This window comes from Arachis hypogaea, chromosome 13 (genome assembly GCF_003086295.3).
Source record: "Arachis hypogaea cultivar Tifrunner chromosome 13, arahy.Tifrunner.gnm2.J5K5, whole genome shotgun sequence".
Lineage (NCBI taxonomy): Eukaryota > Viridiplantae > Streptophyta > Magnoliopsida > Fabales > Fabaceae > Arachis > Arachis hypogaea.
Genome location: NC_092048.1, coordinates 24,733,186 through 24,754,914, shown reverse-complemented (window position 1 = coordinate 24,754,914; position 21,729 = coordinate 24,733,186). Strand labels below are relative to the sequence as shown.

Sequence of the window (21,729 nt, the reverse complement as noted above, 5' to 3'; positions counted from 1 at the left end):
ACATAACTTATTTTTCATATTTTCTTTTATTATTCTTGTTAATTTTTCATATTTATAATTTTTATGATTGTATTTTTCGTCTCAAATTTTTTGAAAGGAAAAAAATGAGAATAAATTAGATCTTTATAATTTGTTCTAATTTATAACAAAAAAGAATACAAAAATACAAAATTTTGTATCTTTGTCCTTTATGTCTTATTCTCATTGTCTTATCTTGTCTTGTTCTCAAAAACAAACACAGCCTTATATCCCCTACAACTAAGGACGCTTATATATATATATATATATATATATATATATATATATATATATATATATACAAGTTTATCTAGGACTGAGTCAAGCAACTAACTACAACTTCAATAGAATTTAACCAGCTAAGGAACCGCTTTTTAGATTCATTGATTTTTCAAGTTTGTAACTTCCTGTGATATATATATATCAGTACCTTGTATACTACATGTATTTCATGGGTATAATATACAAATTTTTTAGCATAGTACACAAATTTTTAAAACATAGCACACAAATTTTTGCTGAACTAAAATATAATATATAAAAGTTTGTACATAACATAAATTTATTGATCTAGCATAAATATTTTTGTATATAGCACATAAATTTTTGAAATAAGATAGCACACAAATTTTTACACATAGCACACAATTTTTTACTGCAAATATATTTTTATTTGGTGAGTCAATATTCTAATTATATAATTTTCTAAAAGTTGTTCTAGTGCAAATCAAAATTTCTGTATTATAAATTAAGATTTCTGTATTGTACATCAAAATTTATGTGTTATATGAATAAATAATGGTGCATTTGGATTATAGAAGAAGAAAATAAAATTGTGTACTAGATGCAGGAAAGAATTACCGTAGAAGAATACTAAATTGAATTGAGTTATGAAAATGAACTATTAGGCTGCGTTTGTTTACAAAAATAAAATACTGAGATAGGAACATAGAGATACAAAATCTCGTTTAAAAGAGAAGACATGGACAAAGACAATGTGTCCAGAGACACTAAATTAGTGTATTTTGTGTCCATCCTAATAGGAAGGACACGAAAACACTAACAAGGGACATAACTTATTTTTCATATTTTCTTTTATTATTCTTGTTAATTTTTCATATTTATAATTTTTATGATTGTATTTTTCGTCTCAAATTTTTTGAAAGGAAAAAAATGAGAATAAATTAGATCTTTATAATTTGTTCTAATTTATAACCAAAAAGAATACAAAAATACAAAATTTTGTATCTTTGTCCTTTATGTCTTATTCTCATTGTCTTATCTTGTCTTGTTCTCAAAAACAAACACAGCCTTATATCCCCTACAACTAAGGACGCTTATATATATATATATATATATATATATATATATATATATATATATATATATATATATACAAGTTTATCTAAGACTGAGTCAAGCAACTAACTACAACTTCAATAGAATTTAACCAGCTAAGGAACCGCTTTTTAGATTCATTGATTTTTCAAGTTTGTAACTTCCTGTGATATATATATCAGTACCTTGTATACTACATGTATTTCATGGGTATAATATACAAATTTTTTAGCATAGTACACAAATTTTTAAAACATAGCACACAAATTTTTGCTGAACTAAAACTTATGTGTTGTGCATCAAAATTTTTGTGTTTTAGTTTTCTGAATATTTATAGTAGAAGAAGAAGATGAAGACGATAACGAGGACAATGACGATGATAAAAAAGGATGAGGAGGAAAAATAAGAGAAGAAGAAATTAGATAACAACAACAACAACATCAAGAAGAAGAAGAAGGAGAAGTCAGTAGCGAGGACAACAACGACGTTGAAAAATACAGTGGTGACAGCAACGACGACAACGACGTTGAGAATTTTTCCATGCTAAAGAAGTACTGAACAGAGTAACAACAAAGTATAAACCCCTAGTTACACTATCCACTGAACTGAATGAAAATAATAACAAATTTTATTCCAAGCTCTAGTTATACTGTAAAAATGCAATCACAATAACACTAAACCCTGAACACATTAAATATCAAGTAAATCAAAATCACAAAGGCCACCGAACCGAACAATGTTCATGTGGTGAATAAATGGTGATCAACTTTCAATCAACAATAATAGTATTTCTCCATGCAAAAAAAGTACTGAACAGAGTAACAACCAATTTCAGAGTGCTAGTTAAACTATCCACTGAACTGAATGAAAATAACAACAAATTTCATTCAAAACCCTAGTTATATTGTAAGAAAGCAATCACAGCAATCCTAAGCCCTGAATCAAGTAAAAGAAGGCCACCGAACCGAACAATATTTATGTGGTAAATAAATGGTGATCAACTTTCAGTCAACAAGAATAGTATTTCTCCATTCTAAAGAAGTACTGAACAGAGTAAGAACCAAGTACAAACCCTAGTTACACTATCCACTGAATCGAATTAAAATAACAACAAATTTTATTTCAAACCCTAGTTATACTGTAAAAATGCAATCACAATAACCCGAAACCCTAAATACATTAAATATCAAGTAAATCAAAATCACAAAGGCCACCGAACCGAACAATGTTCATGTAGTTAATAAATGGTGATCAACTTTCAATCAATAAGAATAGTATTTCTCCATGCAAAAGAAGTACTAAACAGAGTAACAACCAATTTCAGAGCCCTAGTTATATTATCCACTAAACTCAATGAAAATAACAACAAATTTCATTCAAAACCCTTGTTATACTGTAAGAATGCAATCACAGTAACCCTAAACCCTGAACAAAGTAAAAGAAGGCCACCGAACCGAACATTGTTTATGTGGTAAATAAATGTTGATCAACTTTCAGTCAACAAGAATAGTATTTCTCCATGCTAAAGAAGTACTAAACAGAATAACAACCAAGTACAAAGCCCTAGTTACACTACCCACTGAACTGAATGAAAATAACAACAAATTTCATTCCAAACCCTAGTTATACTGTAAAAATGCAACCACAATAACCCTAAGCCCTAAACACATTAAATATCAAGTAAATCAAAATCACAAAGGTCACCGAACTGAATAATATTCATGTGGTGAATAAATGGTGATCAACTTTCAATCAACAAGAATAGTATTTTTCTTTGCAAAAGAAGTACTGAATAGAGTAAAAATCAATTTCAGAGTTATAGTTAAACTATCCATTGAACTGAATGAAAATAACAACAAATTTCGTTCAAAACCCTAGTTATACTCTAAGAATGCAATCACAGTAACCTTAAACCCTGAACAAAGTAAAAGAAGACCACCGAACTGAACATTGTTTATGTGGTGAATAAATGGAGATCAACTTTCAGATAACAAGAATAGTATTTCTCCATGCTAAAGAAGTACTGAACAGAGTAACAACCAAGTACAAAGTCCTAGTTACACTATCAACTGAACTGAATGAAAATAACAACAAAGTTCATTCCAAGCTCTCGTTATACTTTAAAAATGCAATCACAAAAACCCTAAGCCCTGAACTCGTTAAATATCAAGTAAATCAAAAACACAGAGGCCACCGAACCGAACAATGTTCATGTGGTGAATAAATGGGCGATCAACTTTCAATCGACAAGAATAGTATTTCTCCATGCAAAAGAAGTACCGAACAGAGTAACAATCAATTTCAGAGCCCTAGTTAAACTATCCACTTAACTGAATGAAAATAACAACAAATTTTATTCAAAACCCTAGTTATACTGTAAGAATGCAATGATAGTAACCCTAAACCCTGAACAAAGTAAATGAAGGCCACCGAACCGAACATTGTTTATGTGGTGAATAAATGGTTATCAACTTTCAGTCAACAAGAATAGTATTTCTCCATGCGAAAGAAATACCGAACAGAGTAACAATCAAGTACAATACCCTAGTTACACTATCCACTGAATTGAATGAAAATAACAACAAATTTCATTTCAAACAATAGTTATACTGTAAAAATGCAATCACAAATACCCTAAACCCTGAACACATTAAATATCAAGTAAATCAAAATCACAAAGGCCACCGAACCGAACAATGTTCATGTGGTGAATAAATGGTGATCAACTTTCAATCAACAAGAATAGTATTTCTCCGTAAAAAAGAAGTACTGAATAGAGTAACAACCAATTTCAGAACCATAGTTAAACTATCCACTAAACTAAATGAAAATAACAACAAATTTCATTCAAAACCCTAGTTATACTGTAAGAATGCAATCACAGTAACCTTAAACCCTCAACAAAGTAAAAGAAGGCCACCAAATTGAACATTGTTTAAGTGGTGAATAAATGCTGATCAACTTTCAGTCAACAAGAATAGTACTTCTCCATGCTAAAGAAGTACTAAACAGAATAACAACCAAGTATAAAGCCCTAGTTACACTATCCACTGAACTGAATAAAAATAACAACAAATTTCATTCCAAGCCCTAATGATACTGTAAAAATGCAATCACAATAACCCTAAGCCCTTAACACATTAAATATCAAGTAAATCAAAATCACAAAGGCCACCGAACCGAACAATGTTCATGTGGTGAATAAATGGTGATCAACTTTCAATCAACAAGAATAGTACTTTTCTATGCAAAAGAAGTACTGAACAGAGTAACAACCAATTTCAGGGCAATAGTTAAACTATCCACTGAACTAAATGAAAATAACAACAAATTTCGTTCAAAACCCTAGTTATACTGTAAGAATGCAATCACAGTAACCCTAAATCTTGAACAAAGTAAAAGAAGACCACCGAACTGAACATTGTTTATGTGGTGAATAAATGGTGATCAACTTTCAGTCAACAAGAATAGTATTTCTCCATGCGAAAGAAGTACTGAACAGAGTAATAACCAAGTACAAAACCATAGTTACACTATCCATTGAACTGGATGAAAATAACAATAAATTTCATTCCAAACCCTAGTTATACTGTAAAAATGCAATCACAATTACCCTAAACCCTAAACACATTAAATATCAAGTAAATCAAAGTCACAAAGGCCACCGAACCGAACAATATTCATGTGGTGAATAAATGGTGATCAACTTTCAATCAACACGAATAGTATTTTTCTGTGAAAAAGAAGTACTGAACAGAGCAACAACCAATTTCAGAATCCTAGTTAAACTATCCACTGAACTGAATGAAAATAACAACAAATTTCATTCAAAATCCTAGTTATACTGTAAGAATGCAATCACAGTAACCCTAAACCCTCAACAAAGTAAAAGAAGGCCACCGAATCAAACATTGTTTATGTGATGAATAAATGGTGATCAACTTTCAGTCAACAAGAATAGTATTTCTCCATGCTAACGAAGTACTGAACAGAATAACAACCAAGTAAAAAGCACTAGTCACACTATCAACTGAACTGGATGAAAATAACAACAAATTTCATTCCAAGCCCTAGTTATACTGTAAAAATGCAATCACAATAACCCTAAGCCCTGAACACATTAAATATCAGGTAAATCAAAATCACAAAGGCCACCGAACCGAACAATGTTCCTGTGGTGAATAAATGATGATCAACTTTCAATCAACAAGAATAGTATTTCTCCATGCAAAAGAAGTACTGAACAGAGTAACAACTAATTTCAGAGCCCTAGTTAAACTATCCACTGAACTGAATGAAAATAACAACAAATTTTATTCAAAACCCTAGTTATATTGTAAGAATGCAATCACAGTAACTCTAAACCCTCAACAAAGTTAAAGAAGGCCACCAAACCGAACATTGTTTATGTGGTGAATAAATGGTGATCAACTTTCAGTCAACAAGAATAGTATTTCTCTATGCCAAAGAAGTACTGAACGGAGTAACAACCAAGTACAAAGCCCTAGTTACACTATCCACAGAACTGAATGAAAATAACGACAAATTTTATTCCAAACCCTAGTTATACTGTAAAAATGCAATCACAATAACCCTAAACCCTGAACACATTAAATATCAAGTAAATCAAAATCACAAAGACCACCGAACCGAACAATGTTCATGTGGTGAATAAATGGTGATCAACTTTCAATCAATAAGAATAATATCTCTCCATGCAAAAGAAGTACTGAACAGAGTAACAACCAATTTCGGAACCCTAGTTAAACTATCCACTGAACTGAATGAAAATAACAACAAATTTCATTCAAAATCCTAGTTATACTGTAAGAATGAAATCACAGTAACCCTAAACCCTGAACAAAGTAAAAGAAAACCACCGAACCGATTATGTGGTGAATAAATGGTGATCAACTTTCATTCAACAAGAATAGTATTTCTCCATGCGAAAGAAGTACCGAACAGAGTAACAACCAAGTACAAAGCCCTAGTTACATTATCCACTGAACTGAATGAAAATAACAACAAATTTCATTCCAAGCCCTAGTTATACTATAAAAATGCAATCACAATAACCCTAAACCCTAAACACATTAAATATCAAGTAAATCAAAATCACAAAGGCCACCGAACCGAACAATGTTCATGTGGTGAATATATGGTGATCAACTTTCAATCAACAAGAATAGTATTTCTCCATGCAAAAGAAGTACTGAATAGAGTAACAACCAATTTCAGAGCCCTAGTTAAACTATCCACTGAACTGAATGAAAATAACAACAAATTTCTTTCAAAATCCTAGTTATACTGTAAGAAAGCAATCACAGTAACCATAAACCCTGAACAAATTTAAAGAAGGCCACCGAACCGAACATTGATTATATGGTGAATAAATGGTGATCAACTTTCAGTCAACAAGAATAGTATTTCTCCATGCTAAAGAAGTATTGAACAGAGTAACAACCAAGTACAAACCCTAGTTACACTATCCACTTAACTGAATGAAAATAACAACAAATTTTATTCCAAGTCCTAGTTATACTGTAAAAATGCAATCATAATAGTTCGATCTACTAAATGAAGCAAATCAATCCAGTAAACCTTAAATGCAACTAGGAGAAACGCGACATTGCAAGATTTCTAATGAACAGTAGTTTTTCTCATACATTTGGTAGTCTCTGTTGATGTTTTCGTTCGTTTCTGATTGTTCCTTGCGAAATCTTCTCGCGATTCTTCTGCAGTAGTGGTTTTCGCAGAGAACGTGACTGAAGTTTGAGTGATTTTGAGAGAGATTCAAAGAGAATGAGCGGTTTCGTATTGCAATTTCGTGAGGAAGAAGTAACGTTTTTTCATGATGATAAGTGCGAAGTAACGAAGGGTTTTCGGGTGCGTGTTTTCACTCGTCATTAATGCGCGTGACTCTATTTGAGCTTGGGTCAACTTGGTTACATGGTTACATGAATGTGTAGCATGTTTAAATACATAAATTCTTTCTCCAATTTAATCTCTTGTTTCTAACAACTAATAATATTATAATTATCTTCCTAGCAAAGAAAATATCACTAAAATTTAACAAATATATTATGCTTAATATGTGATTATTATTGTTACACTATTTACTGTTTTTAGAAACTAAGCAACTTTAATTAATGCTTTGGCTTTGGTTTTTGGTTGCCTTAAGTTGTATAGTAACAACTAACAAGAATGGGAAGGATAATTGAGAAGGTAAAGGAAACGGAGATGACAAGGAAATAGTGCATACTCGAATATGGCAACAACACTCTTTGTATAAAGGTACCTACGTTAAAGGTAACTGCCCCAATGGCACAGGACATCGGTGCCCGTTATCTAATTTCGTGGATAATCACAAAAAGAAAAAAGTGGTTTGTTTTATAGAGAGATATTCCTGCCCCAAAACACATGGAGATGTTGAATCCAAATATCCCAATTGTTCTTTCTTTTGGGGCATAGAAATTAAAAGATTCCCAGCCATGTGTAACAAGATTTTATCGCTAGCCCAATATTTTAAATAAAAAGTTATACAAATTACTATTTGTAATCCAACTTTTCATACGTAACTATCAAGTAAATTTACTACGCCAGATGAAAATTGAGGGGAAAAAATAGCAACAATGTAAGTTTTGATTAATTTGATAAGAACAACCGGAGGTAGCACATTTTTTTTTGGTTCAGAGAGCAAGAAAGAAGGATAAGCTGTATGTAGTATGGAACCAAACAAAATTCAGGCTTTGACAAGATAATTTTTTCAAAAAAAGAATTGGCATTTTATTTCTTCAGAAGTTATATGAGCATTGTTTTTATAAGTGGTAAACAATTAGTATATTTGATTTAATTTTTACAAGAACATTTAGGTAATTATATAAGAAATATATACAATTTTTTTTTAAAAAAAATCTCCACCCCACTTTTTTTTCATTTTTTCCTTTTGAACTTTTTTGCCATTTGTGTAAAGAAAATCACTAAACAAATTCACCTAACATAAAATTATTAAATTTTAAAAATAAAAATCTCATATATCTAAATAAATTTATAAATAATCATATTAAAATAAAACTTGACATATTGCATAACACAACGAGACAAGCCACAAAATACAAATATATAATTTGTCCAAATCTATCTACCTTCTTAGATCATATATATGTTATTCAAAAATAAAACAATCCAATTAGGGTTAATTTTTTTGGATATTGGATAAAAATGGGTGTAATTCTTTAATATTGGAAGTTATGGTGTTTTAAAAAATTTTGGGGGCTATAGAATTCGCAGAGTGCAAATTGTCAAATTAATTTTTTTTAATTTATAAAGACAATACACAGACTACGTATTGTATTATTTTAATATTAATTACAATACGCAGACTGCTATTGTATTATTTTAATATTAAATTACAATACACGGTCTGCGTATTGACAATACACGGTCTGCGTATTGTCAGTACAATACGTGTTCTGCGTATTGTGCTTACACAGAACAGCGCCCCCAGATTACTGTAAAATTCTATTTTTTGTAACATTAACGTAAAACTCTCTTCACTCTTCCATATTAAAATAAAAAATCCTCCAATTAGGGGTGTGCATGGCCGGGCCGGGATGGAGCCGGCTCCGAACATTTTAGGAGCTAATTTGGTGTGATTTCATCGAATTTAAGATCGGGTAAGGGTCTAAAAAATAGACTCGGTCATTATTTCGGGTCGGGTACAGGCCATAGCTCGGGTCACCCGAACTCAGACCGGTGGCCCGGTCATCATACACAATTAATATTTTGTGTTATTAGTGATGAATGATGTCTATTCTTATGTGGAATTTAAGTATTATAAATCTTAATATTTTGTGTTATTAGTCATTATAAGACTATAAGTTAATGTTTTATGTTTAAAATGTATAAGATTTTAGACTAATGTATAATATTGTGTTATTTGTATTGATTTAAATATTTGGTGTTATTAGACAATATTAGTATTGATTGTGGTTATGCTTTAATTTTAGAGAATTGTTGGTTCTTATTATATTTTTTTAAGTGAATTTTACCATGTCAAATAATTGTTGAAGTCTTGAAAATTTAGATATTTTTATATGCTAACTTTTTTTTTTAACAAAGATAGGAGACTCGAACCCGCAACCTCTTAATTGAGTATGGGGAGACTATGCCATTTGAGCTATTACTCATTGGCGCTAATTTGGAAAGATAGGAGACTCGAACCCGCAACCTCTTAATTGAGTATGGGGAGTCTATGCCATTTGAGCTATTACTCATTGGCGCTAACTTACAAGAAGGTATCAAGGTAATGTAATGTTAACGGTCCAGTTTTTACCCAGTTTTTACCCAATATAATCGTGATCCGAAAGTATGTAGGTTTTATCGGATCTAGAGTCAGATTCGAGTCTAACAAATATGCCCATTATATATTTCGGGCGAATCTGATTCACATCACACCCAATTTCACCCGACTCATAAACACCCCTAAATTCAATATTTCACAAGATGTTTTTTTTTTTTCAAAATTTATTTTGTCAAAAATAAAATATTTTGGGTCAACAACTTTTTGCTGGTACAAGCAATTTTTTCTGAACTGTTAGATTTTTAACGGATTGGACCATCGTTTAAAGATTTTTATACAGGTCCAAACTTAATACTTTAATAGCAAACTGAATCAAACAAATCGTTGATTTATCAAATTTCCGGCTGAATCGGACGGTCTGATCGGATTCGGATAACAATGGTAAAATAGTAATTTTGTAAAAATGACGTTGACTTGGCGAGTAGAACGTAAGCCGTAAGGACAAAGATGCACACGTGTACGGACATCTTAATGCCTCAAGAAGCTGAATGCCTACTGTGCACGTTTTCTCTTCGTTCATCCTCGTATTGTAAACATAACCGCCGCAAAAGGTCATAAAACTCCTTTTATAACTTTATCCAAGCTTTTCTTTCTCCTAACCCTTTTCGTGTTACAATTGCACATCTTATCTTTCTTCCTCCCTTTAAATAGCAATTCAATTGGCTGAACATGTTGATTGATGGTCTCTTAATTCTCTGCTTCTACGAACAGGTAAGCTCTGACATCTCTTTCTATGCCCAAATTAGCTATCCTCTATGTTAATTTGTAGTACTTTTTTATCATCAAAATCTCTTTCCTTTGTTGATTTTCTATTTTTTCTTATTATAATTTGGTGTTTTTGTTTGTTTATTTTGTTTTACTTCTTATTTTAGATGTCCCTAATCCAATTTCTTCTATTTTTTGCTGATGTTTGGTGTACGAAAAAGATGAAAAAATTGTGTGGCTTAAATTATCCGAAGGGTTTGATATGGGTTCAAGGATGCAGGTTTGTTAGTTAGAGACTAGTAGTTTTGTTGGTAGGTAAGAAAGTGGGGCAGTGGGAAGTTGGAGCTTTTAAGTTTGGCATTATTAGACAAAGACTTTTTTAATTGAATTTCCATTAATGCTCTTGTTTAATTGATTTTCTTTTTTTTTTTTCCAATCCATTTTATGTATTTGTTATAACTTATAACACTCTTTAATCAAGATACTTTCATGACTCCGTTGGATACTTTGTTTCTGATTTCTTGCAGACAATCAGGTAGAAGTAGAACCACCATCAGACAGTGTCTGGACTTAGTAATATTCTAGAAAAGGATATAGGATATACTATGATCACTATGGATGTGAAAGGCATAACTTGGGTGGGAAATATATACAAGAAATTTGAGAATATGTGCCTGGAAGCTGAAGATATAATCTGCGAGGTATGGCTCCCTTTTCGAATAATCTTGACCTATGTTAAACATATTGATTGTTTTAAATGGAAGGATAACTTAGATTACCCTAATAAGTGCACATGTCTTTGCTTCACCATGTATCATAATACGATTTGTTTTTGCACTGCAGTGCATTGCTTGGAATTAGGTTCACTCAATTCTAATATGAGGGGGTTAAAATAGTCATAATTTTGAAGGAGAAAGAAAAACTACAGCTTTGTTTTTCAAAATAGGATGCCATTTTTTTTTTTTTGTAAAAAGGAAAATTTACTTAAAAACGAACCTTAGAAAATTTGCAAAGGAAAAAGTTGCAGAAATATTCATTATCTTCATTTTCAAAGGCTCACACACATTTCTGAATGTTTAATGCAACTGTTTGCTAATTTTTTTCCCCGTTTTCTATTAGTGGTGATTTATGACAAGCTTGTGGTCTCTATCTGTTAACAGTAGTTGGTTTAACTGTTCTAAACACTGATGGCTCCAACTCTTGCATTGATTGACAATTATAATGGCTGTTATATCTCTTATTTCTGTTTTTTTCATTGAGAAATAGGATGCAGTTAAATATATAGAGAATCAGATGCAGACTGTTGGCACGAATGTTAAAAAGTTATATTCAGATGTTATGCGAGATTTCATTCCTCCATGTTCCTATGATTTGGATGAAAAAGAAGCCTCTGGACCTGTAGATCAATACATTGATGCTTGGTTATTTGAAAGGCCATTTCAAAGTTTGAAGCAAAAACCTATGAAGGAAGATTTCAAACAAAAGAAATATGATTCGGGAATTCATCATGATAGCAATAATGATACCATTCGTGCTGCATCTGATGATGGAACTTGTCATTCTGATGCTATGTTCATATCATCTTCTAGAAGTTCGGTCAGAAGAAGAAACTTCATTTCACATTCAAGACATTATGTTGAGACCACGAATATCAAATCGAATATTCGTATCGATGGAAATCAAGTAAATAAAAGAGTTGTTGCATCCAAGAAATTCGATAAAACCCCTCTGGCAGAAACAAATGTATGCAGGGCATCCCAATCTTGTGAGACCTCGAATGAAGATATAAGTCCTGCAGTTGGTGATTCAAAGCCGCCTTCATCTGAAGTTACAAGGTGTTCCTCCATAGCAGACTCTTGTATCGAAATTGAAAATGCTAGTTCTGAACAATCCCCCAATGTTCCGGAATTCACCAAATCAGGTGAGCTTATGAGAATCACTTTGTTATAGTTTCAGAATTTTCCTTGTCATTTTTGTTTTCTCACTTTCGGCTTCAGCTCTGATGGACTTTCTTGATAACTATATTGTTTCACTTGTAGGGTTATCTTCCGATAGAACAATACAGGCTGATGATTGTTCTTCCAGCATGGTAGTGATATCTCATCCAGGTATTAATTCATATCGTTATGAAATATGAAGTAGTTGGTTTAAATACTCACTGTATGTATGTATGTATGTATGACTTTCTGACATCTCACTTCAGTGTTAATGGCGCCCAAACAAGCCCTTCATCTTCAAGCCAGAATCACTTTATATCTTGGTTTCTTTTAAGTATTTGATTTATCCCTTTTATGGGTGCTAGAGAGGCGTCGAGATGAAAAGCTACAACCAGTATATTTATGGTTTATAATTATATAAGATAGCAAGCAAACTTTTGTGGATGAGAATGGTAATGAGAGACTCCTACCACTTTATGGGATTCCTTCGAGTCAGGATGGGTTAGTAAGGTTTTTGGTAATAGTACCTGTGTGCTAGGGGATCCACTGGGATCCCAATAATAAAAGTATGCTGATCTTTCACGGTCACTTAGTTTGGTCGAGATATCGACTTGCTTCCCTTTTTGCACTATAAACCAATGTTATAATTTTCTTGATTTCCCTAGTGACTTCAATTTTGTGTTACTTTTACAAGTGGGTTGTGTGTAATAACGTTACACAGGTTTGTTAGTGCAACCTCTGCCACTATTTTAGGTTTGTTTGTGTCTTCACTATGCAACTCAACCCAGAACTTGTACTCATTTAGGACCTCAAAATTTCAAATAACACACATAAATGATAAATTTATATTTTTGGTTGTAATCAAAATTGCATGGAGAGTCAAGATTCGTTTAATCTGTCATAGGTTTATATTTGTTCTCAAGTTCGTAGCGATGAGACTTCACATAATCCTTCATCCCTGGCACCTATTAGCGAACGATTCAATTTCATATTTTTCTTGTGCATGGTAACTCGTCATTTTAAAAATTCCAAGTACATGAATTTCTGAATTAACAACACTTGATGAAGGGCACAAAACCATGCAACAAGATAATCTGAATCTCGAGGAAACTTGTGTTATGGTGACTGGAGACGAACTTAAATTAGTTCCCAAGGTAGGCGATAGTTCGAAGACTAACAAGGTACACACTCTCGTCCCGAAAATTCCTCCTCTATTCAGTACATACACAATCATGTCTAATCGAAATACTCTTCCTTTTAAAAGAAATCGAGGCGGCGAGTCTTTTCGCTGGCGAAGAAGTCTGCAAGAAAGCAAGAATATGAAGAGCTTGCAGCATGGCATGGGAACGGTGAAAAACTAAATGGAGATTGTGTGGAGAAATTAGATCCACTTCCTAGCATTTCTGAACCTGAGTGGGAGCTTCTCTAGTTTTCAACCTTTCATAATTGAAAACCTCTCCTTATAGGTCTTATGGAGGTTGAGATTTCATTGTGGAATTCCAAGAATCAAGATGCTAATAATATTTGAATTCATGATATATATGTCATCACTAGTTTCTTCTTATCGCCCAAACTTTCTTCCTTCTTTTATCTATTTCATGCTCACAGAAAATAGGAAGGGAAAGAACCTAAAAACATTGTATAGCCACTAAATTGTAAATATTGAATGTATCTTATTTCCATATTCTCCACCAATTGTTGTGTAATTTGCATGCCTTTTCTTACTCATACTATTGTCCTTGAATGTTCATTGAATTAGTAAGCGTCAATACTTATTTTTATCGATATTTTCTCTAAATAATATAATAATGTTATTTCTATTTTTTCTTCCTCAGATTAAGTTGGGTATAAAAAAAATTTAAAAATAACAACTCATGTGGCATTAGGGAAACATCAAAATAGGCAAGGCATATTTGGCTGTACGCGACCACATGGTTTAACTTGGATTAAAATAACAACTAAATGTAATAAAGCAACTTGGACGATCTATGGCGGAACATGACTTAAAATTTGGGGGAAGGTGATAAAAATGGATGTTGTAATTTTCATAAAATAGGTTTAGTTTTATTAATTTAGAGGTTTGGTAGTCTTTCTAAACTTATAAATAAGTCTCTACCTTAAAAATTTATAATTAAGTCTTCATAGCTTATGAAAAATTTTAATTATGCCCTTATTATTACAAAAGAAGTTAAAAAAAAAAAGAATATTCCTAACATTTACTTGTAAGAATTAAATTGAAAAAAATATAAATAATAAGAACTTAATTGCAAATTAGATTTTATTGTATATATCAAAGTTGTTTTTAAGAAAAAAAAATTAAAGAAAACTCTAATGATTTATCCTTTGTACTTATAAAAGTATAATGGAAGACAATTATTTCTTAAAAAAAAAAATTTGGAAACAAATGCTTTATAATTATTTTACATGTATTTACGTATGAAGTATCGGTTAATAATTCTAATTTATCTTTCTAACTATTCTTAGAATTCCAAATTGTATATATATATATATATATATAATTTTTTATCATTAGAAAATTGGAGAATAATTAAAAGGATATAAATATATCAATGAACTAAGTAAAGATAATTTATTCAATTTTCTTAAAAATTATAAAATTAAACATATTATCTTTTAGTATGTTGTTTATTCAATGATATGAAATTTTTTTATTACGTTCCTAAGAGCATATCTAAGAATTACTCTATTTCTTTTAACATTTATGTAATTACAAAGACTTCATTACAAATTTTTATAGTGTGTAAAAATTTAATTACAAATTTTTAAAGTGTAGTAACTTATTTACAAATTTAATAAAATTATGGAAACTTCTAGATTGATTAACCTATTGCAAAATTACTAAAATTATAGAAACTTGTAGATTTATTAAACCTATATTTGATTAAGTATAAATTAGCAATTACACAAGAGTAGCTTTAACGAATTATCATTCGAACAAAATCCACTTTATTGAACTCAGTTTGAAGAAAATGTCTCCCAAAATACATGCAATCTCCATAGAATCTTCATCCTAACGAAAAGTCCTCGTTTAAGAACACACTTCCTCAAGACCCCTTCCTATACAACAAATCCAATATTTGATAATAAAAAGATGGCAAATAAAATCCTTACTCCAGCAAATTATGCAAAGGAACTTGCAGATATTGTATGCTCTCATTAACATAACTGTGAACTCATCAAGCTTTAATACGGATGGTAAATGCACCTGAAGAATTATTTAGAAAAAGCATACCGATTATTCAGAAACAAACATTAAATATTACTTCCTTACTTTCACATTGAGCAAAGATAAATGCTTTGAAACTACATCTTTGAGAGAAACAAAAGAAATAAACAAAACATGCGTTGCTATCAATGGCAGATTGGCAGTGACAGGCTGACAGCACGAAATACTCCACACAAAAATTATAAATAAATTTATCCAATAATGTTAATATCTCTGATTAAGTACACCTACAATAGTTGTCTCATTTTCGGGGTCTAATGGACATAGTAACAACAAAGAACCTGCTAATCTTACATGCTTTTTTCAGATATAAACAAGCAAGGCAAGCTCAAATAAAACTCAATTTTTATGTCCATTGTCAATACTAGTGACATTGTGACAGATATTTTGAAACGAGCAGAGTACTTATTAAGTAACAATACCCTCATATTCTTAAATTGTAAAATGTCCTTTGACATCTCTTCTTCTCTATGGATCTTTTTTTTTTCTAATGAATTTTCTTCCTTCTAACCCTTACATAGCCTGCACCTTTTTTAACCATATTCAAACAGATGAAGTGATTTCACAAAGCAATCTCACCCCCTATGTCAGATAATCATAATTTGACCATAATTTAATATTACTTAACTTACAAGGTGTTTGTGTGTGTGTGTGTGTGAGAGAGAGAGAGAGAGAGAGAGAGAAGTACGTACATGTTGGAAGGGTTAATATATCTGCAGAAACGGCACAAAGAATTCCCAGGTTTGTAAGAAATCCCCTAAGGATGCCACATGGGAAATAAAGATGCATTTTCATTGCATGTGTTGCCTTGTTCCCAGCTGTAGGAGATGTAATATCTTCGGGTGACTTACCACTATCAGCTAATGGATCAATTGACATTCGCGCAAGCCAGCAAAATTTATTATCTTGCAATACAAAGGTACCCTGCAGCAAATCAAACGATAAACCATTCCAATCTAAATTGATATGACGAGTTGACTGCGAGTTATGAGTTTATCTGTGATCTTAACACACCCTATGGTTTGTCCTCAAGTTGTCTACATGCTTCTTAAAGAGCTCAAGCCAAAAATCCTTGCAAATGAACTTGATGGCTTCCAGATGGTCATTGAATCGTGGCCGCTCCATGGTGTACCTGATCAGAGTGTGTTAAGAACACACCCACATTTTTTTTCCAATTCATTAATATTTCAGGATTAACAACTGCAAAGAGACATTGTGTAGAATAGATATAGAAGAAGCACATTGAAATGATTTTAAAGGCTTAATTTTGCATTTCATACTTACCATGGCGCCATTTGTTTATGCATCTTCATTTGCAGGTTACCTCTTTGGTGAAGTGGTCCTACTTATGAAAAGCATAAAGGGATTGATAACCCAACTTATGCTTCCAAAATTAAAAGTAAAACATTACTCTCTACAATATCTATGTTTGTTATAGTCATCTGAGATTTAAAGCACAATTTTACCAAACACTATATTTGTGCCTTTTGCAAATTGTGACCAACTTTTGCTTTGTTTTACTAAACAAAACAAACTATAACTTTTGAAGAACAGTTTTAAAAAGATGAAAGAGCTCAACAACTTTCTAAGAATCACAACAATACCAAACCCACTTGATAACAGATCTGCAGGAACAAATTCTAGTACAGACAAACAATAGTTTTAAGGTAGGGAAATCGAAACCATGGAACTGTTTTACCTTTCAGAGAGCTGGTGACCAACCTGGTATCCAATAGCCTCGATTCTGCGAGCAGCAAGATCATGCTTATTAGGGTAGAATCGGTTGCAATAGCACGAAACCACCTCTGTCAACAGGCTATCCAAACAACTCTCTGAAACTTCTCTCACCATTCTCAGTCTTTTAACTCGCAGGAATGAAAGAACCAGAATCACTATGCACTCTCAATCTAATTATGCTTTGCTTCCCTAATGGTGAATCTTGAACACAAAAGAGTATGGAAATGAATTGAGGTTGCAAATATATTACACTAACTGCTAATGTGCCCAGCACAATTAGAGAAATAAAGGTCAGATGAAGTAGAGAAAGAATTAAGTGACAATTGTTATAATCATTCTTTCTAATCATCTAAAGCGCCAAGAATTAGGCACGTGAATCATTTAAGCATTATTAATTAAAAAAAAAACACAAACGTATAATGGTAATATTTTTTCCATTATTGATGTATATGGTTTGGAACTTGATCTGCTTTTTTATTACATTTACATTCTGTGACTGAAAGAAGTTCTATGATTCATTTCTTTTCATACTAACATATAGTCTTTGCAATTTTTTTTCCAGTTACAGTTACAATATAGACGAATCACAATGATGTTCACTAGGAATAGAAGACATGACATAATTTAGAGTTTCTTTAAGAAATTACTTCTAAAAAAACATCATGAATATTGTGCCATTCAGATACAGTTTCTTTGTCCATTAATCATCTTTTAAGAATTTATATATATTCTATTTTAATTTCATTTTATTTTAAACTTCATTAAATACCAAATACAAATTGCATCATCTTATAAAACTAAAACCTAGCTAGCACAAGTGCAATGCAGCAATGTATCAATAAAAAAAAAAGAGCCATAAAGGAAGATTCCAATATATGCACAAGCAGAATATAAGAATAATCACAAAAGATGAATATCCAAAAGAGAATAAATAAAACAACAAATCATGAATCAAATAATAGCGCAAGAGTGAGTGGGTGATTGATTTGTTTACGTACGAGAAAATGTGCGTCGAAAGAGTGTCTGAATTGCCGAAATGCCGGGGCCCAATTGGGCGAGAAAGTGTCTTGTCTTCTCTCTCTCTCTGCAGTTTACGTCGTCTTCTGTGTGTGCTGCTATGGGAACTATTTTCTTTGGCGTTGGAATTTTGTTTTTAAATTTTGCTATTATCATATCAAAATCAAACCGGTTCAACCACTAGATTATTAGTTAAACCAATTGACCTTATACAAAATTTTATATTTTTTTCGACTATAAATATTTTTTAATATTATTTTTATAATAAAATAATTTTTTTTAATTTTAATAATTTAGTTAGTTTATATCTATTATATTATTATATACTAAAATATTTATTAAAAAATATTAATAGATATTATATAATTATAAAATTAAGTTGTGATTAATAAATTTTTTATTTTATAATTATTTAATAAAACTTATAGCTAAATAAAAATAAAAATATAGTTAATTTAACAATGCGTGAGTATAAAATTAAAATTAAAAAAAATTACATAAATATAAATTATTTAAAAATTTGTTATATATATTATAAGATAAAAACTTAGGTAGAGTTATTTTTATGTGAAATTAATAATTAAATATTATTAGACTAAATTATTATTAGATAATTTTTAATTATTAATTTTATATAAAGATAATTATATACAAGTTTTTATCATATTATTATAATTACCTTAAATATCAATAAAGGCTAAATGAGCCTAGTGGCAAAGCTTGTAACATGTCTAAGGGCAAGGGTTGAAGCCCATTCAGGCACCATAGGAAGCCGCTTGGTGTGACCCAACCAATTCAGTTGGGCTGGTTTTTGTCGGATTATTTAACCAGTTCTACCAGTTCTCATACTTGAACGTTCGTAAAGGTGAATTAGATTGGTTTGAGTTTGGTTTGTCAATTTTTCAGTCAAATTGGACAATTGATTTGATTTTTATGTATACCTTAAGACATAGACATTAAATTAAATATATAGATATATATTATAATTTATTTGTATTGTGTTTGCTAAAATATTAAACAAGACACAATAAAATTAAAAAAAAATAAGTCTATATTATCCCTTAATAAATTTTTTTACACAAAAAAAAGAAATATATCATTCACTACTACTATCACCACCTCTATTCATAGTTGTCAGAACCGAACCGGTGATCGAATCGGTCAGGTTACTGGGTAACTGGGTTACTGGTTCAATCGGTGGATCACTGGTTGAACTGATAGAACCGGTCGTACGTAAATAAAAAATATAAAATAGAAAAAAATTGAATAAAGTGACAATTAGGTCTATCCTTAAAATTTTTTACTTCAAATTAATTAGCCCTTGAAAAAAAAAATATCAATTTAGTCCTTCAAGATAGTAAACAATGAACATATTACATCCTTCCATTAATTTTTCATGTGAAATTTAGTGGTGATGCTTAGATGTCTCTACTAATTAGTCTTAAGTCGAAATCTTCGAAGACCTACTAACTCAATACTCTAAAAAATTTAAAATAAATATCTTTACTAACATTTTAATATGTAAATGTAAATATTAAAATATTTGATACTTATTTTAATAATTCTATAAATTCTAAAGAATTAAAAAAATGAGTATAAAACAAAAATTAAATTAAATAAATATAAAATAATTTAGTTGTGTATGTATATAATATATAGAATAATTAGCACATAAATTTCCAAATGAACAACACACTAGCTTGGTGGCATTCCTTATCCTTGCCTAGCAAGGAGATACAGGTTCGAAACCCACTGCATGCATTTTTGAATATTTGAGCACCATAGGACCGGCCGGTTCACGGATTGTATCGAACTGGCCAGTTTTGACCGGTTTCGTTCGGTTTGTGACGAACCGCCCGGATTTAAGTGGTTTGTTTCCTCCTTCGGTCTAAAGGTAAAACCAAACCGGTTGGACCACCGGTTCACCGGTTTTTCGGTTGAATCGGTCGGTCCGGTCCGGTTCTTACAACTATGCCTCTATCACTATAGGTTCATCATCACACATACTTCCTCGAAAATAAATCAACAAGAATTTTATAAGAATCAGCATGAATACCATTTATTTTTCAAAAAAAAAAAAAAGAAAAAAATGAAAGGGAAGGAGAATGTGACAGAAGAGTAGATCTTGATGGCACAACGCAGATATGTTAAAAGGAGAAAAAAAAAAGGCGACAGATGAAAAAGGCAGCAAAGATGAAAAGTGTAACACCTTACCACACAGAACTTTACGCCTAGGACGTAAATCAAGGGTGGTAAGGCGCTACGACCTTTAAAAACAAAAATACCTACATATATAACAAGGATAATATAAGTAAGAGTCTTGAAAAAGAAGTTAAGCAAAGCGAAACAGAAAATCGCATCACTCACGATCAGATACACGTAAAATGGATAGACGAAAACGAAAGGAAGGATAAACAAGATTGAGAAGAAGGCTAAAAATATAAATATACAGATCAAAGCTCCAAATGTACAGACATCAAGTTCCAGTCTTGACCCGGGAAGCAAAGGCCGACCAGAGTATATATATATATATATATATATATATATATATATATATATATATATATATATATATATATATATATATATAACCCAACCATATCCAAAATACAGAATATAAATCCTAGTTCTCCAAAGTCAATTTCTAAGAGGGACAAAACATGCTTTTATACAAAAACGGAGAAAGTACATATATAACTAAGTACATAATATGAAGAGCCCCAAAGGATAAGTCTTCGCTTCTAACAGAAAGACAAATCCAACACGCTCAGCGAGGAGCATCATGTCATGCATCTGAAAAATAACAAATACATATGGAATGAGAACAAGAGGTTCTCAGCATGGTGGACGTGGCCACATAGATAATATATAAGGTCTCGAAAAAGTCAGAGGCATTACTAGAACTTCGACACTCAGATTCAAACTTAAAATTAATTCTACACTAGAAATCTCGATAATCTATCTAAGGGGATTCTATTTCTACTCTAGTTCTTCACCTCCTGTCAACCCAAACCTCCTAATCACCGGTGAAACTATCCTCAGTGTCACTTTCGCCAGTATGAGAGATCTCTCAGTTGCAAAGATACACAAGACATGCAAAGAAAACACAGATAGGAAGCAATTGCAGTAAGTAGGATAAGTAGCAGATAAGCATGACTAATTAATTAGGCAAACCCAAGTATGCATACTGAAACAAATCATACAAATGCACATGATGCATATCTGTCCTATAGCTAATGAGTCTCATCTGTCGGTTATCCAGCCAAACCCGACATATCCGGTTGCTAACACTGGACAGTCCCTGCGTGTGCATATCCCCAAGCTCAAAATCATAATCATTCAACAAATCTCAAGTTTTTCCAAGGCAT

General features: G+C 31.5%; 2 protein-coding genes across 3 annotated transcripts; one reads left to right on the top strand and one right to left on the bottom strand.

Moving 5' to 3' along the window:
- The first annotated feature begins 10,008 nt into the window (after window positions 1-10,008).
- On the top strand, window positions 10,009-14,055 carry LOC112737752 (uncharacterized). 2 transcript variants are annotated; one of them, XR_011869477.1, is made up of 6 exons: window positions 10,009-10,429; window positions 10,951-11,124; window positions 11,690-12,344; window positions 12,463-12,531; window positions 12,627-13,541; window positions 13,625-14,055. XR_011869477.1 is itself a non-coding variant. In XM_025787815.3 (6 exons), the coding sequence occupies exons 2-6, from the start codon at window positions 11,029-11,031 to the stop codon at window positions 13,787-13,789; spliced, it is 1,098 nt and encodes a 365-aa protein (XP_025643600.1). In that variant the 5' UTR covers window positions 10,009-10,429; window positions 10,951-11,028; the 3' UTR covers window positions 13,790-14,055. The 2 variants fall into 2 exon arrangements, 1 of the variants encoding a protein (XP_025643600.1); XM_025787815.3 differs by having other exon boundaries at window positions 13,429-13,541.
- Window positions 14,056-15,304: 1,249 nt separating this feature from the next.
- LOC112737754 (uncharacterized) lies at window positions 15,305-18,470 on the bottom strand. Its single transcript, XM_025787817.3, has 5 exons — window positions 18,343-18,470; window positions 17,307-17,545; window positions 16,622-16,739; window positions 16,300-16,531; window positions 15,305-15,586 (listed from the first exon to the last, which is right to left on the bottom strand). The coding sequence occupies exons 2-5, from the start codon at window positions 17,456-17,458 to the stop codon at window positions 15,558-15,560; spliced, it is 531 nt and encodes a 176-aa protein (XP_025643602.1). The 5' UTR covers window positions 17,459-17,545; window positions 18,343-18,470; the 3' UTR covers window positions 15,305-15,557.
- Window positions 18,471-21,729: the final 3,259 nt, after the last annotated feature.

Bases quoted from the DNA above. Each gene is read 5' to 3' on its own strand.
- LOC112737752 (XM_025787815.3), top strand. From the start codon at position 11,029: ATGATCACTATGGATGTGAAAGGCATAACTTGGGTGGGAAATATATAC. The intron at 11,125-11,689 runs GTATGGCTCCCT...ATTGAGAAATAG, and splicing joins CTGAAGATATAATCTGCGAG to GATGCAGTTAAATATATAGA. The intron at 12,345-12,462 runs GTGAGCTTATGA...TTTCACTTGTAG, and splicing joins TCCGGAATTCACCAAATCAG to GGTTATCTTCCGATAGAACA.
- LOC112737754 (XM_025787817.3), bottom strand. From the start codon at position 17,458: ATGGTGAGAGAAGTTTCAGAGAGTTGTTTGGATAGCCTGTTGACAGAG. The intron at 16,740-17,306 runs GTAAAACAGTTC...CACTCTGATCAG, and splicing joins GGTCACCAGCTCTCTGAAAG to GTACACCATGGAGCGGCCAC. The intron at 15,587-16,299 runs GTACGTACTTCT...ATAATTCTTCAG, and splicing joins TATATTAACCCTTCCAACAT to GTGCATTTACCATCCGTATT.